Source organism: Callospermophilus lateralis, chromosome 8 (assembly GCF_048772815.1).
Source record: "Callospermophilus lateralis isolate mCalLat2 chromosome 8, mCalLat2.hap1, whole genome shotgun sequence".
Classification (NCBI taxonomy): Eukaryota; Metazoa; Chordata; class Mammalia; order Rodentia; family Sciuridae; genus Callospermophilus; species Callospermophilus lateralis.
This window is the reverse complement of record NC_135312.1, coordinates 102,067,007-102,081,219: the sequence shown is the minus strand read 5'-3', so window position 1 is coordinate 102,081,219 and position 14,213 is coordinate 102,067,007. Positions and strand designations below refer to the sequence as shown.

General features: G+C 36.3%; 1 protein-coding gene across 2 annotated transcripts in view; it reads right to left on the bottom strand.

Moving 5' to 3' along the window:
* The window catches only part of Snca (synuclein alpha), a 100,977-nt gene extending 88,819 nt beyond the window's left edge, over positions 1-12,158 (bottom strand). The window contains exons 1-3 of one of the 2 annotated variants that reach the window (XM_076864585.2): positions 12,084-12,158; positions 10,438-10,583; positions 4,145-4,186 (exon numbers count right to left, since the gene is read on the bottom strand). In XM_076864585.2, the coding sequence (XP_076720700.1) occupies positions 4,145-4,186; positions 10,438-10,558 (163 nt within the window). In that variant the 5' untranslated portion in view covers positions 10,559-10,583; positions 12,084-12,158. Of the gene's footprint in view, positions 1-4,144; positions 4,187-10,437; positions 10,584-11,696; positions 11,909-12,083 lie in introns of those variants that run through there. The other variant, XM_076864586.2, reaches the window with a different exon arrangement.
* Positions 12,159-14,213: the final 2,055 nt, after the last annotated feature.

Here is a 14,213-nt window from a genome sequence, read left to right as displayed (position 1 = left end):
TTTTTTACAGACTCACGTTTTTTCTGCCAGCCATGAATTTTACAGTATGCAGATAATCCTTTACGTATGTATAAACTTTAATATATTGTTTTAACACACATAAAGTTCACAGTAAAATGAACCTTGTATGTTATTATAATTTCACTAGCTTTATTATTTTAACAGCAAATAAATTAATTCCATTACAAATGGCAGAATGGTCAGATAGCAATAACAGACACAACTGAAGAGATTTTTCTAAGACTGATTATTCCAAGAGGATCTCCCCTGACCTTGACCTTAGTATTTCCCCTTTGAGGTCTTTCAGACTGTTTCTCTACTCACTGAGATGCCAAAACAAAAGGAACCCAGAGAAATGCAAATAAGCAGACTTGGATTTAATGAATGGTATTTAATTTTAAGATAAAAGAAAAGAACATCTAATTGGGACCACAAAGGATTAGTTTCCTCCCAACCAATAGATACTATAATATTTTGAATTCACTTATCTCCTTCCCAATGTGCCAGTCTTTCCCATTTTTGTCCACACAGCCCATCTGGCTTGAAGCCTTTATCCCATTCCTGTTCACTAAGCAGACTCAATTGCTTTTGCTGAAACTCAGCTCATATGTCATATTCCATTAAAAAAAAAAAAAAAAAAACCTTTTCCCAAAAAGTACCTTTTTTCCTCACCACGTGACCTCATAAAGTTTTAGACATACTCTGCTATTGAAACTTCCTTCAGCCTTGCCCTATAATTATCCATTAACCACTAGTCAGCTCCCTTTCACCTGCCCTATTGTGAGATATTTCAAATTAAAGGATCCTGCTTTATTTTTGCTATATTATCCCTTCATAGACAGTCAACACATAATTTGGAATGCACTAAAAGGAATATTGTGTCTGTCTTAAATGTTTACATTAATTTCAATCATTAAATTTACATTTTGTTTAGCTAAGTTAAAATTCCAAAATGGAAAGATAGAAACAAGTTTTAGAATAAGGTAAATATAATCTTTGACATTAAACAAAACTATAAAATAAGAAGTTCTAGTTTGAATTGGTATACAAATTCTAGATTTGGGGAAAATAAATTTAAAACAATTTACTGAGGAATATTATTAAATCATGTTGAAAATGAGTTTTGGTATGTTTTATTGTGATGTAATAAATTTCTGTTGATAAGAATCAAAACCTTCAGAAAATATCCAGTGTTCGACATTTCTTTATACCATACTTATATATATAAAAAAATATACATATATGTGAGGTGTGTGTGTTTCTGGGTTTTTTTGTTTCTTGGTGCTAGGGATTGAACCTATGAGTGTTTTACCATTGAGTTACATTCTAGCTCTTTATGTCTTTCATTATGAGACAGTCGCTTAGGGCCTCCCTAAATTGTTGAGACTGGCTGGACTCAAGCTTGCAATACTCTTGTCTCAGCCTCTCAAGTCACTGGGATTACAGGCACTACACCTGGCCTATCCTAATTTATTTTTAAAGCATCTCTCCAAAGACATGTGTTTCATGGGCTGTGGCTGTGGCTCAGCAGTAGAGCCTTCACCTAGCACATGTGAGGCCCTGGGTTCAATCCTCAGCACCACATATAAGTAAATAAAATAAAGGTATTGTATCCAACTACAACTATTAAAAAAAAGACATGTGTTTCAGTTAGTCCAATTTAAAACATTCTCATATATTCCTTTAACACTAAGCTTTGGTTGACAACTTAAGTATAATTTTCTGAGGCCCAAATGCCAAGATGTAAAGTGAAGCTTTCTTTTTTTTTACCTTGAAATTATCTACTTGGAGAATTTACTTCCTTTAGATTTTATTGATAGAAAATCCCTGGCATAAGTTGACTGAAATCTATATTTCTGCACAAGCAACTCACAAGCTCAATCTTGGGGAAAGTGTTCTTCTAACAATATTGGATAATGTATGTACTATAAAATATTTTCTTGCTTTCCTCAATAAAGACAATAATGAACAACATTTTTTAACAGTTATGATATTCCTATATAAACATTTTAGACAAAGTATAATAAGCAATCAGTTCTCTCTCTCCTTACACACTGAAGTGATTATCACAAACTTACTTATCCTCATAACTGGAATTTGGGTTTGATAGTAAATACAACAAATTAATTAGTGTGTTTATCTGATGTGGATGAGGATTGGCACTTATTGCAGCTAGTTACTTGAAATGTCTTCTCAGAGTCAGAGTAATTATGACATCTTTTTGATATTCTGCTACTTCCAGGGTCATGAACTGGTATGGTGACTGTACTACTGACCAAGCCTAAACCACTATATCCTTGCTACCTAAGGGCCTTTCCCATAGTTTTCTGTGAAACACTAGTTTCTCTTGACCCTATAACTATTGAAAGAAACTTTCAAGAGTCAAATAAGGTTGAAAAATCCTGGATTAAACTATGTTATGGAAATTTATTTTACCGAAGAACATTTCTTGTTCTTTAACATGGTAAAGGAAGGATTACATTATACAATTTTTACAACATTACCAAACCACATGATTTACCCTTGACTGTCATAGTGGAACACCATTAATCTAGGCTGGCTGCCTTCAGATAGTATAGCCTCCTCCTGTCTGCTATCCAGTTGTTACAAAAATCAAGGTTAATAATATTTACAGAAGGCCCCAAGAAGGTAATCAATGCAGTGCCTTTACTTGCCTAGTTCTCTGCATTATATATTGGATTACAACAGAGTAAACGAAAGCTGCATAATTAGCTTTTAATAGAATCAGTTGTCAAAGAGGTCTGTTTTATTTTGTATTTTCATTTTTATAAAAAATATAAATTCTAAAGGCATATGAGCTGGGGATGGTGGCCCACGCCTGTAATCCCAGAGGCTGGAGAGGCTGAACAGGAGGATCGAAATTTAGAGGCCAACCTTAGCAACTTAGAAAAACCCTAAGCATCTTACTGAGATCCTGTCTCAAAATAAAAAATAAAAAGGGCTAGAGTTGTAGCTCAGTGGTAAAGTTCCTCTTGGTTCAATCCCCAGTAGCCCATCACCTGCCCCCCCCGCAAAAAAGACATATGAAATGCTTTTATTCACATGCTATACAATTGTTGCTTAAGAAAGATCTACTAGAAAGAAATGATACCTGTATAGTACATACTATTTGCTTTCAGTTTTCTAATGCTTTGTGTATATCGGTTCACTTAATTCTTTTACAGATGAGTAAATTAAATCACACAGAGGTTAAGAATCATGCAGAACATCACACAGCTGGTGTGTATAAGCAGAAATTTGAACCCAAGAGGATTGACTCTAGTGTTTGCAGTCGTAACCAACAACTGATTTAAGATTCCTGTTTCATTTTCCCCATCTCCATTTTATAATTTAGTGACACAAAACACGTTATTTTGGTAAGGCACTATTATATTTAAGGCTTTCTGGTGATGATTCATGTTTCTGATGGTATCTCATCTCAGCACACCTGTCAGGAAAGGGAGTCATCACAACATGGAACAATGGCAGTGAGTCTATAGGATAATTTGTTAAATTTTTATTCTCCTTTGATTTTTCTATTTCTATCATTATTATCCTCATCCTCCGGATGCTCATCATGACCATCATTTTCACTATTCTTTTTACTTTTTAATTATAAATCTTCTTATAGACTTATTCAAATTATTGACACAATTGGGCCAAGTAGAGATAAATATAGTAAACAATTTATAATCACCTCAAGGGCATTTTCTATAATGTATTCTGAATCATAAAAGAAATACTATAATCAGCATAATTTATGGCCAGAATATTTTATTGGACTTGAAATTTTATGTTAATATTTTGACAAATAATAACCTTCACATTTTGTTAATGCTAGCAGTTTGCCGATTTTTGGTTGGAATACCCGAATGCCCAATGACTATAAATTAAACAGAGCAAGTCAATGCAAAGTCTTAGCAATTCTTGGCAATTAAATCTATGTCTTTCTTGTTTTTCATGAATATATATAATTAAAATACTTCATAAACAAGTAAGTTTAAATTAGGCTAATACTTCCTTAGAATGCTCCTCTATAGGCACAGTAGTTGCTTACAATTACATTCTAAATGATCAACGCTAATGCCCTATGGGTTACCCAATATTGACAATGTTATCCCTAGATATAAGCCTGAGAGCTTACCTGTTGTCACACCATGAACCACTCCCTCCTTGGTTTTGGAACCTATAAAACAAATAAATTCAAAACATAAGTCTCAAACCATCTTTAGAAGACTAGTTAGCCAATTTTAAAAAGAACCAAATTCAAAAATCTCAATCTTCAGAAGTCCATGTGTCAAGATATTCCTGAGGATACCAAAAATAAAAACAAAAGGAAACTGGAGGAAATTGAGTAATTACTACCACAGATAGAAGAAAACAAAGCTAACAGGAGGGAGGTGAGGTAGGGAGAGGTTGATCAGTGGACCCTAAGTTGCAGTTATATAGCAGTAGGAAGTTCTGGGGTGGTCCTGCACAATGATTACAGAGAGCAACTGTGCACTATATATCTCAAAAAGCCGGAGGAAGAGATTTTTGGGCGTTCTCACCATAAAGAAATAATAAATGTTTGAGATGGATATGTTTAAGCTGATTACACAATGTATATGCATATCAAAACATCAATGGTACTCTATTAATATAAACAATTTTGTGTTTTTCTATATAAGTTAATAAAATACACTTAATTTAAAAAATAAAAGACTTGGGCATGAAATGACCTTTTATTCCCTTGCTTCCCACTTCACAGTTCCACATACAGAAAGACAAAAAGTGAGATAACACTGGAGTTAGTGAGAAAAAGATTTTAGATTCAGAACTGTTGAAGCCACAAAAGCACAGCCCAATAGATGAGATATCCCAGGAAACACAGATGGAAGGCAAAAGAAGGTGGTAACATTTGTCGAGCAGCTATTATGTAAAAAGCTTATTAAATCTCATTTAATCTTTATGATATTCATGTAATCGAAGTGCATTTTGCCCATTTCATACCTGAGGAAATTAAAAACCACAGTGCTTTGCCCAGTGTTACATACCAACAGGCTACAAGCACATTCAATCTTTGTTCCTATGTTAGATAAGAATTTCCTTCAAACCTTGACCATTACTAAATTTAATAAAACTAAACGGTTTTTTTTGGCCTAAAAGAAAATAGCAAATAGATTTGAGATTCATTTAAAAGCTATTCTAAACCTCAAATAATGTCGCTCTATCAAGACCTAGAAAATAAGGAAATGAGGACATAAAAGCTGAAAAGGATTTAAACTCATATGTAAACATTAAGATAATTATTAAGCTTCATTTACAAAATGCACTAAAATTTGTTAAGACCCTTCCTGAGCATACAAGAAATAACTAGCAATGCTTTTTAAAACAAACCAGAAAATTGTAAGGGAGCCTCAGTTTCCTTTTCAGCAAATTTAATAAATAAATTAATCAACTACTCTCAAAATAAAAAGGTTTTTAAAACCACGGGGACAGAATATGATTACTTAGTGGTTGTGCTGGTTTTAAAATGCTAACCATCAAGTCAGAGTCCAAATGATAAGAAAATACATTGTACAGATATTTAAATTTTTAATAATCTTCATTATCTCTTGCTCGTAATTCATGAATCAAACTTTGAAAAATGTTTATCTGAGGTTGTTTCTAGATCCAAATTTATTTAAAATTTAGAAGACTTTCATGATTTAATAATATGATTGATAACATGATCTAAATAAATACATAAGATTATACTGAAAATATTTATTGAATATGTTTGAACATATAAAAATACGGCATTAAGTGAACTGTGCATGCATCATATCTGAATCTATGGAACCTTGGCTATTTTATAAGAAATAAAAATAGCCAATGGAACTTTCCAGATTTAATAAAATAGGTATACTTAAGAATTTTCAATATCAATGTAAAGACCCCCCCCCCAACACAAATAAAACATAAACTAAAGCTTTATAGTTAAGCATGTAGTCTTTGGATTCAGAATGTCTTGGTTTGAATATTCATATCACCTCAAAATAGGCAAATACACATTACTGGTCTACATGATGTTAAAAGGAAATAATTCATATGAAGTTCTTAAGGCATGTTTAGTATATAGCAAATACTTAGTAAGTGATAACTATTATTCTTCATAAATAATATTTGCAAAGGGATTTGCAGTTTAAAGCAGAGGACAAAGCACCAAATTTTAAATGTCATAAAAATGAAGATGTACAGTTGTTAAACATGTCAAAGTATATATTATAGCATTATATATAATACAACATCCCAGACAAGGTTCATTTTTAAATGGTATTGTGACATTGTGAGATGCACTGAGCCAAAGCTGTGTAAGTTATCTTAATAATTAATGAGTGGAAAATTACAAGTAGTCAGTAGAAAAACCTGATTGTCTTATGACCTTTATTGTTGAAATAAGATAATTTAATCTTATTTATAAATACATAAAGAAATGAAAAATGTTAAAATTAATTTAACTTACTCTTAAAATGCTATTTATTTAGTATACTGTAATTCAAAATATTAACAATGAAAGTGTTTTATTGCTTCATAAAAATTTTATCAAAAGTAGTTTAAGTTGGGCATGTTGGCACATTCCTATAATCCCAGCAACTACAGAGGCTGGGGCAGAAGGATCACAAGTTTGAGACCAGCCTCGGCAATTTAGTGAGGCCTTAAATAACTTAGCAAGACCCTGTCTCATAAATAAAAAATAAAAATGGCCAGAGATGTAATTCAGTGATAAAATACCCCCAGGTTCAATCCCCAGTTTTTAAAAAAAGAAGTTTAAAACAGTGTTTGCTTTATCATTGTATAACTTTCTATTTGGGCACCTTTTAATGTTTTTTTTTTTTTTAAGAGAGAGTAAGAGAAAGAGAGAGAGAGAGAATTTTTTAATATTTATTTTTTAGTTTTCGGAAGACACAACATCTTTGTTTGTATGTGGTGCTGAGGATCAAACCTGGGCCGCACCTGGGCTGCACGCATGCCAGGTGAGTGCGCTACCACTTGAGCCACATCCCCAGCCCCACCTTTTTATGTTTTAAAGAACCATCATCTAGTTCTTAGAAAGAACTTTCTACGTTTAGATCAATTTCCACAATATTATCCTTTGCACTTTTGATATGATAATATCTCCCTGATAGTTTCTTAAAGTTAAAGTGTTTTGTGATATTACTTCCTCTGATAACACTCCAACCAATCCAGCCCCTCCTCCCTAATGTTGATATACTTTACTTTCACAGAGTCTTCTTGACAGCATACCTAGAGTCTCTGAACTATACTAGTAATCATATTCCTGTGATCAGCTATTTCTTCAATAAATCAACATGTGTTTGATTCAAATTTTACTTCCAGCATTTTCCACTTCACATATTTGTTTCATCTTTGTGGGCCTCTTTGCTGTGCCTATTGTGCACTTCTGTGAAATATCACGTGGATTGATCACTAGAAGACAAGGAGGCTATACAACTACAGGTGTTGCTTCTGCATGAACAGCATGACAAATGCAAAGTGACAAATCACTGACAAACTTTAAAGGTGATGTAGTTTAGTTGTTGAGTATAATGCAATTCTGTTATTTGTGTAATGATATGGGGGCTGAAGAGCTAGCAGTAAAGTTTATGCCTTGTGCAGTTACTCTCAATTTATGCCCTGTGATAACAGAAATTTAAATTGTGCTGTTAGGGGAGAGGTGTGACTTTGTGTTAACTGTAATCTGTGTATACTGGGCAATGCACAATAAGAACACCTCGTATTTAAAAGAATGTCTCTCATCTCTATCCCTCACCCCCACACTCTGCACTCCACATTTTAAAAAGTAAATAAATACTTGTGGAAAAGTTTAATGGCTGATCTGGTTTTCCCTCTCTGCCTCGGCAGTACCTGAGAATTTGATCCTAGGTTAAATTGTGGAATGCACCTAGAATCAAAGACAAGAGTCCCTATGAAGTTTATACACACACACACACACACACACACACACATCAAGCCAATGACCTGTTCTTTGCTGTCATAATTGTTCATTGGTAATTTAATTTAATTGATTATTAACCCTTAACTCATGAGCAATCTCTAACTGATAAAACATACCACAAAATAAGTACCAAAGGGCTACGTGAAGCAAGATATCAAAGCTGAAGGGCTAGCAGAGCTGATGACCTCTTTGAGCTAAGGTAGCCCACTCCTTCCCTATCTCACCTCTCTCACCACCTCACAGGGGTGCAGGGTAGACAAGATCACAAGTAACACCTGGGATTTGCAAGAGCTCCACTGTACAATTTTTGCACATGCTGTGTTGACTTTCTCAACCTGTGAGGTGAAAGCATACTGTGACTTGAGCATTTGAGATCAGTCACACCGGTGACCACATGGCTGGTTGAGCAGGAAGCTAGAAGAATTGTGAAGATCATCATTTTCTTGCACTTATTTTTACAATCCTTTATATTATATAAAGATAATTAAAGTTTTCTGCTTTTGATTTTTGAATCCCAGTTTACAATTTGTGAGTCATGTGATTGAGGAGATTTGTATCTGCTAAACTGAAGTAGGCTGATTGAAAATTTCTGTACAAAAGATTTCACCAAGGGAGGAAAAAATACATAAAAATAACACTGATTGTTATGATAGTTCTTCAATCATGTAAAGGGTAGTTTTCAAATACGTATTTTAAAAAGAAATGAGATTTCTATTGAGGCTTCTTCCAAACTTCTTCAGACAAAAGTGAAATTATACATTTTTCTTTGATCACTTCTAGTCTTTCAAACTTGTTATTAGCAATGGTTTTTGTAACAAAGGATGAAAAGATAAGAATAAATCATATTGGCAAAGTAATCGCTCTCTTGGAGAATTGATCTGATTGTAATAACCATAGTTCTTATAACTGAGAATGTGCTCAATTACTCATATATCCTGTTTTATTATTCCATTCTCACAAAGATTCCACAAGGTAGTTGTGTTTTTCTAGATCATATTTTTACAAATGAGGGAAGTAATACTCAGAAAAATTAAGTACCTTCACCAAGACACTAAAGGTAAGAAGTGATATAAAACTTAGATCTGTATAACATCAAGTCTGTGTTCTCTCCACTTTATGAGTAGTTCAACTATGGGCCTATGGTCAATTTCAGTCTACTATCCACTTAGGTAAAGTTTTTTTTTGAAACACAGACATACTTAATTATCATCTATGGTTGCTTTCACTTCAACAGCAAAGTTGAGTAGCTGAGACTGGGATCTTAAGGCCAAAATAATTACTATATGATCTTTTATCAGAAATATTCACCAAAACCTGGACCATGTTCTCATGTCTTCAGTTGGTCATTTTTCATCCTAAGTCCAACTTTTAATTGGATTTCAGAACATAACCAATAAATAATTTGTAAGATATACTATGTGTTAGATATTACAATAGCATTGAACATTATTAGAACATTTGACACATTAACATATTACAATATTATACAATCACTTAACAGCAAATAAGAGAATTAATCTCTGAAAAATAAAAACATTTTATTTTCCCAAACTCATAGTTAATAATGAAAACACATAAGTATTCTAAATAACAAGATCTATTCATTAACCGAAAAAGAGCAATACATTACATCAATATGCAATAGTTTCTGTGTTTATTACAAACTAAGGGAGTAAGTCTTAGCATTCTAAAAAAAAATAACATTAGAGAACAAAGTTACTGAGTAATTGATATCAAAGAATAGTTGCAAGCCTGAAATTGCAAAACATCTAAAAACTGAGGATAGACAGAAAGACAGCAGTTACCTGGATGTCACTAATTCTGTACTTCAAATTTCATTTAAAATACATAATCACACTTCACAAAAAATAAGCTGAAATTAACTTATCAATCTTTTCCCTCTTGTTCACACTCATTTTAAGATTTTCTGAAAATATCTTAAGGTAAAGAAAGTATATTTTAAGAAAAAATTTGTGGAGAGATTCAGTCAATTAAAAAAAGAGTCTTTGAAGAATAAGTAAAAGTGATCTGCTATAAACTTTGAAGAGAAGCATTCATAAAATGGTTTCAGGCTATAAATGTTTGCTCACTTACCGTGGATTGACACCATGCTTTCTTTAATTCCATAAACCTAGAAGTAGCATCCATGCTTTCTATACCACCCCATATGCTCATCCTCTACCTTAATTGCTCATCTTCATTTAGGAAGAAATAAAAATCCTAGTTTTCTAGCAAAATGATTCTGGAAATACAAAAGATTAGCCTTATCTTTTACTATTTGTTAAAACACACACATTTGCATTCACCTACCTATGGACAGCTATGACTCATACCATCCTCTTGAGAAAGTGATCACGCAAAAATGAATCAAGCAAGAAGCACCAGCATTTAGAGTATCAATCATTCTGAGCCTTCAGTCATGAATAGAGATGAAATGACATTTGGGGTTTACATACCTACATAGAGAACACCCTCTTTTGTCTTTCCTGCTGCTTCTGCCACACCCTGTTTGGTTTTTTCAGCAGCTGCCACAACTCCCTCCTTGGCCTTTGAAAGTCCTTTCATGAATACATCCATGGCTAAAGATTTCCTTCACACTACCCTGGAGAACACAAAATACACTTCCAATGAGAACATCTGGACAAAAACAATCAAGATTAAAACATCCAAGATTAAAAAAAAAAAAAAAAAAAAAACACCCACTAAAGAACAACAGTAGAAATCCCCAAGACTGAGAGACTTTAAAGTACCCCCATTTCACCCATGGGACAGACCAGTCTTTTTAGCTTTTGTATTAAAAATTTAGCACTTCCCATCCACATTGGCTAGTAAAAGTCTAAACATAGATTAGGATGAATTATCTGAGTTGTTCTTCCTGCATTTCAGAAGTGGAGTTGCTTGAAAAGATAGACCCTCTTTTTCAACTTCCCAGGGTCCAAAAGGTAATGGTAAAGTTAGAAGCATGCTTAGAAGAAAGGGAGCTGGAGGCTTGGGGTCAGGGGAATCCTTAAAATGAATCCAAGCAGAGGGCTTATAGGTTGATCCAGGAGAGGGAGGGAAGAGAACTAACTACCCACTCCAGATGTGGCTGAACCTTATGTTAACAGTTAACCCCAAAGTGCTGGTTTTAATCCTGCAGACCATCCGCCCTGGGCTATCTACTCAGAACAGGTCCTCTCCATCCTAAGGGCAGACTCCAGTCGAGTGCCAGCCAACCCAGAGAGCATCTTCTCAGCTAGAACGTGGTATCTGACCTTGAGCCTCGCACTTGTTAACCCCTCACCACCTGTTGACTTGTCTTCTCTGCACTTCCATTTAATTATTTACCAAACGCAGCTTCCTCACTTTCCAGAGAAAACTGAGTAAGCGGGCTGCGGGAGGGGGAGCGGGATGTGATAAGAGAAATAAAAGTTGAATGTTCACGCATCCATCATTCTAGCGTTTCCGCAAGCAAAAGCATATTCCGGAGGAGCAACCTGACCTCTCAACCTCTGGGAAGGAGAAGCTGGGAGTGTAGGAAGCAGGAGGAAACCCGGGTCAATTTACTTTCCTTAAGCTCACTAACCCACAAGTACCCAAAGACCCGACGCAGCTGGTCGCCAATGCTGCACCAAACCACCTCCCAGGAGTCCACGGTGACTCCCCTACTACCAGTCCCCCCCTCCCCGCCCCAGGATTTCCGAAGCTGGGGGGGGTTATATCTACAGGTACTCACCTGTGTCCCTCTGCGTCTCCAGAACTCCAATTCCTCCTCCTCCTCTTTTTTTTTTTTTTTTTTTTTTTTCCTTTTTAAATCTAAACAATTTCCAAATGTTATTTAAATAGGTGGAGGGAGGAAAAGGAGCACGTAGGAAGGGCGGAGGCGGCACCAGGAGAGAGGATGGTCCTCAGTGGAGGCTGCTGTCAGCACAACACAGGGACTAGAGAGTGGGGGCGTGGGAGGCAAACCCGCGAACCTGTCGTCGAATTGCCACTCCCCGTCCCCCCACACAGGAGGATCAGAGAAAAAGATACAGAGGGTCGAAAGGGAAGGCGGCAGAGAGAGCAGAGGATGGAAAAGGCGGGGCTGGGTCCCCGAGGGCTCCCTAAAGCCAGCACGCACCTCACTCCACGTCGCCGCGCTGGGTCGCTAGCCCCCTCGCTCCGGCCCCCTTCTCGTGGTCTCGGTCTTCCTCCCCCAGTCCTCTTCCTCCTCCTTCCCCGAGGCTCACCGCCTCCACAGCTGATTTGTCAGCGCCTCTCCCCGCCCCTCTCCCCGCGCTCCCTGCTTTTGCTGCCGCGTGCGCTTCGCTCCTTTTCTTGGATGGAGATGGGGATGGGGGTGGGGGAGCAGGTTGCACCTCCAACTGCAGCCCGCCCCCCCTTAAGGTCCGGGCGGCGAAGAGGCGGGCTGTTCCGCGCTTCACCTCGAGTTCAGGGTCATGGGGGCTCTAGGGGTTATCGGGTACAATTACGCTTGGGCTCCAGTCTCCCCCGCTTCCCCACCACCTGCTTCCCTGACTTGGGCTTTCCTTTAGTTCCTCTTGGGGACCCTCCCGTCAGAGTCACCACCAAAAACAGTGCCTAGCTCTTGGGAAGAAGCTGAGGGAGTCAGGCGGCTTGGCAAGGGTGCTCACAACCAGTCCATCAGGAGCACGTTTCCTGGCATCATTGAGATCGATACGGTCTAAGACACAATGTTAAGGGTCGCTTTTGTTCAAACATCCTCAAGATTTTCATTTGCTCTTAATCTGGCAAGAGCCCGAAAGGGTCCCGCGGGTGGAAAGAAGACGACTACGGAAGAGTTACAGGTCCAGGAGGCTGGGCAAATCCTCTTCCCACCCCACTATCACCATTTTCTTTTCCACCAATCAGCGGATGCCAGACGCTGATTTTTTTTTTTTTTTTCCCATCTGTAGAGCAAGAAATAAATATTCCCCAGCCGTCGAAAACAAACGATCATAAGACATTCCCTCTTCGAAATGGGACATTATTTCTAGACCCAAGTACATGGTCTAGGAGATAAATCCGGTGTGGTTTTACCCTCCGGGAGCATCATATCCAATTTTTGAAAGGCAGATTCTGCACACCACTCACCTTTCTGACTTCTGGTTCTGGTTGCACTCGGAGCTGACAGCCCCCTCTCCAGTCCCCAGCACACACACGTACACACTCAGACAAAAAGACGTACAAGCGCAAGCTTCAAGACAATCTTTGCATAGGTTAATACATTTTCACCTCTTTCAGAGCTGAGTGGAGAACAGCTGTTCCCAGATCCCACCGGAATGGAGAACCAAGCTCCTCCCTCCAGCAGAAAGCCTTTGCTTTCTTTGCCTGGATTCTGAACAGTACTAGAAGGAAAAACAAGTTTTTGCTGCATTTTAAAATTTTGTTTTGTTTTTATTTTTATAGGAAAAAAATGTTTTCTCTGACTCTTATACTCATTTAGGCTCTAAATGTTGTGTAAAATGAAGTTTAAGTTTTATTTAAAATTTAAGTAAAGACATTTTAGATATCCTTAGACCAAATACAACCTTTTGAAACCAGGAGGGAAAAGAATTAATTATGTATTAAACATATAGAAAAGTACACACACACACATACATACATATATGTGTGTAAGAGAAAGAGATTTATTGCTTGAACTCCTTCACTCTTAGTATGCCTTTTTTTTTTTTTTTTTTTTTTTAAGTAGCCTTTGTAATGCAGTGGTTTATATTTTGTTTCCTTGGGATCAGAGAAAGAAGGCTGGACTTGGGAACTGATTGACTGCCTGGCTTTGAGAACTTATGGTCTCCTGTCTCCAGTTTCCCCTTTTGTAAATGAAGACAAGAACTTAGAGAATTCCTCTCTTTCCAACCTTTTACTACAGAAAATATTCAAACCCATATTAAGGTAGAGAGAATAAAGAACTCCCATATGAATTTGACTCAACTGCGAAATTTTTCAGTACATGGTTGATCTTATCCCATCTATATGTCTATCCACTTTATCACTATCAACCCCTCTTCTTTTTAGCAAATTCTAAACTTTACGTATATATTTTCAACTGTGAATAATTCAGCCTACATTAATAAAATGCAACAATTTAAAATAACAAAAACATTAGATGATATTTTAAATGAAAATACAACTTATATATTGAAATGTTCATTTTTAAGTGCATTTATATCAGTTTTGAAAAATCCATGAGTTAGTGTAACATCTCACTTTGGAGACATAGAACATTTTTATTAGCCCAGAAAGTTACTTT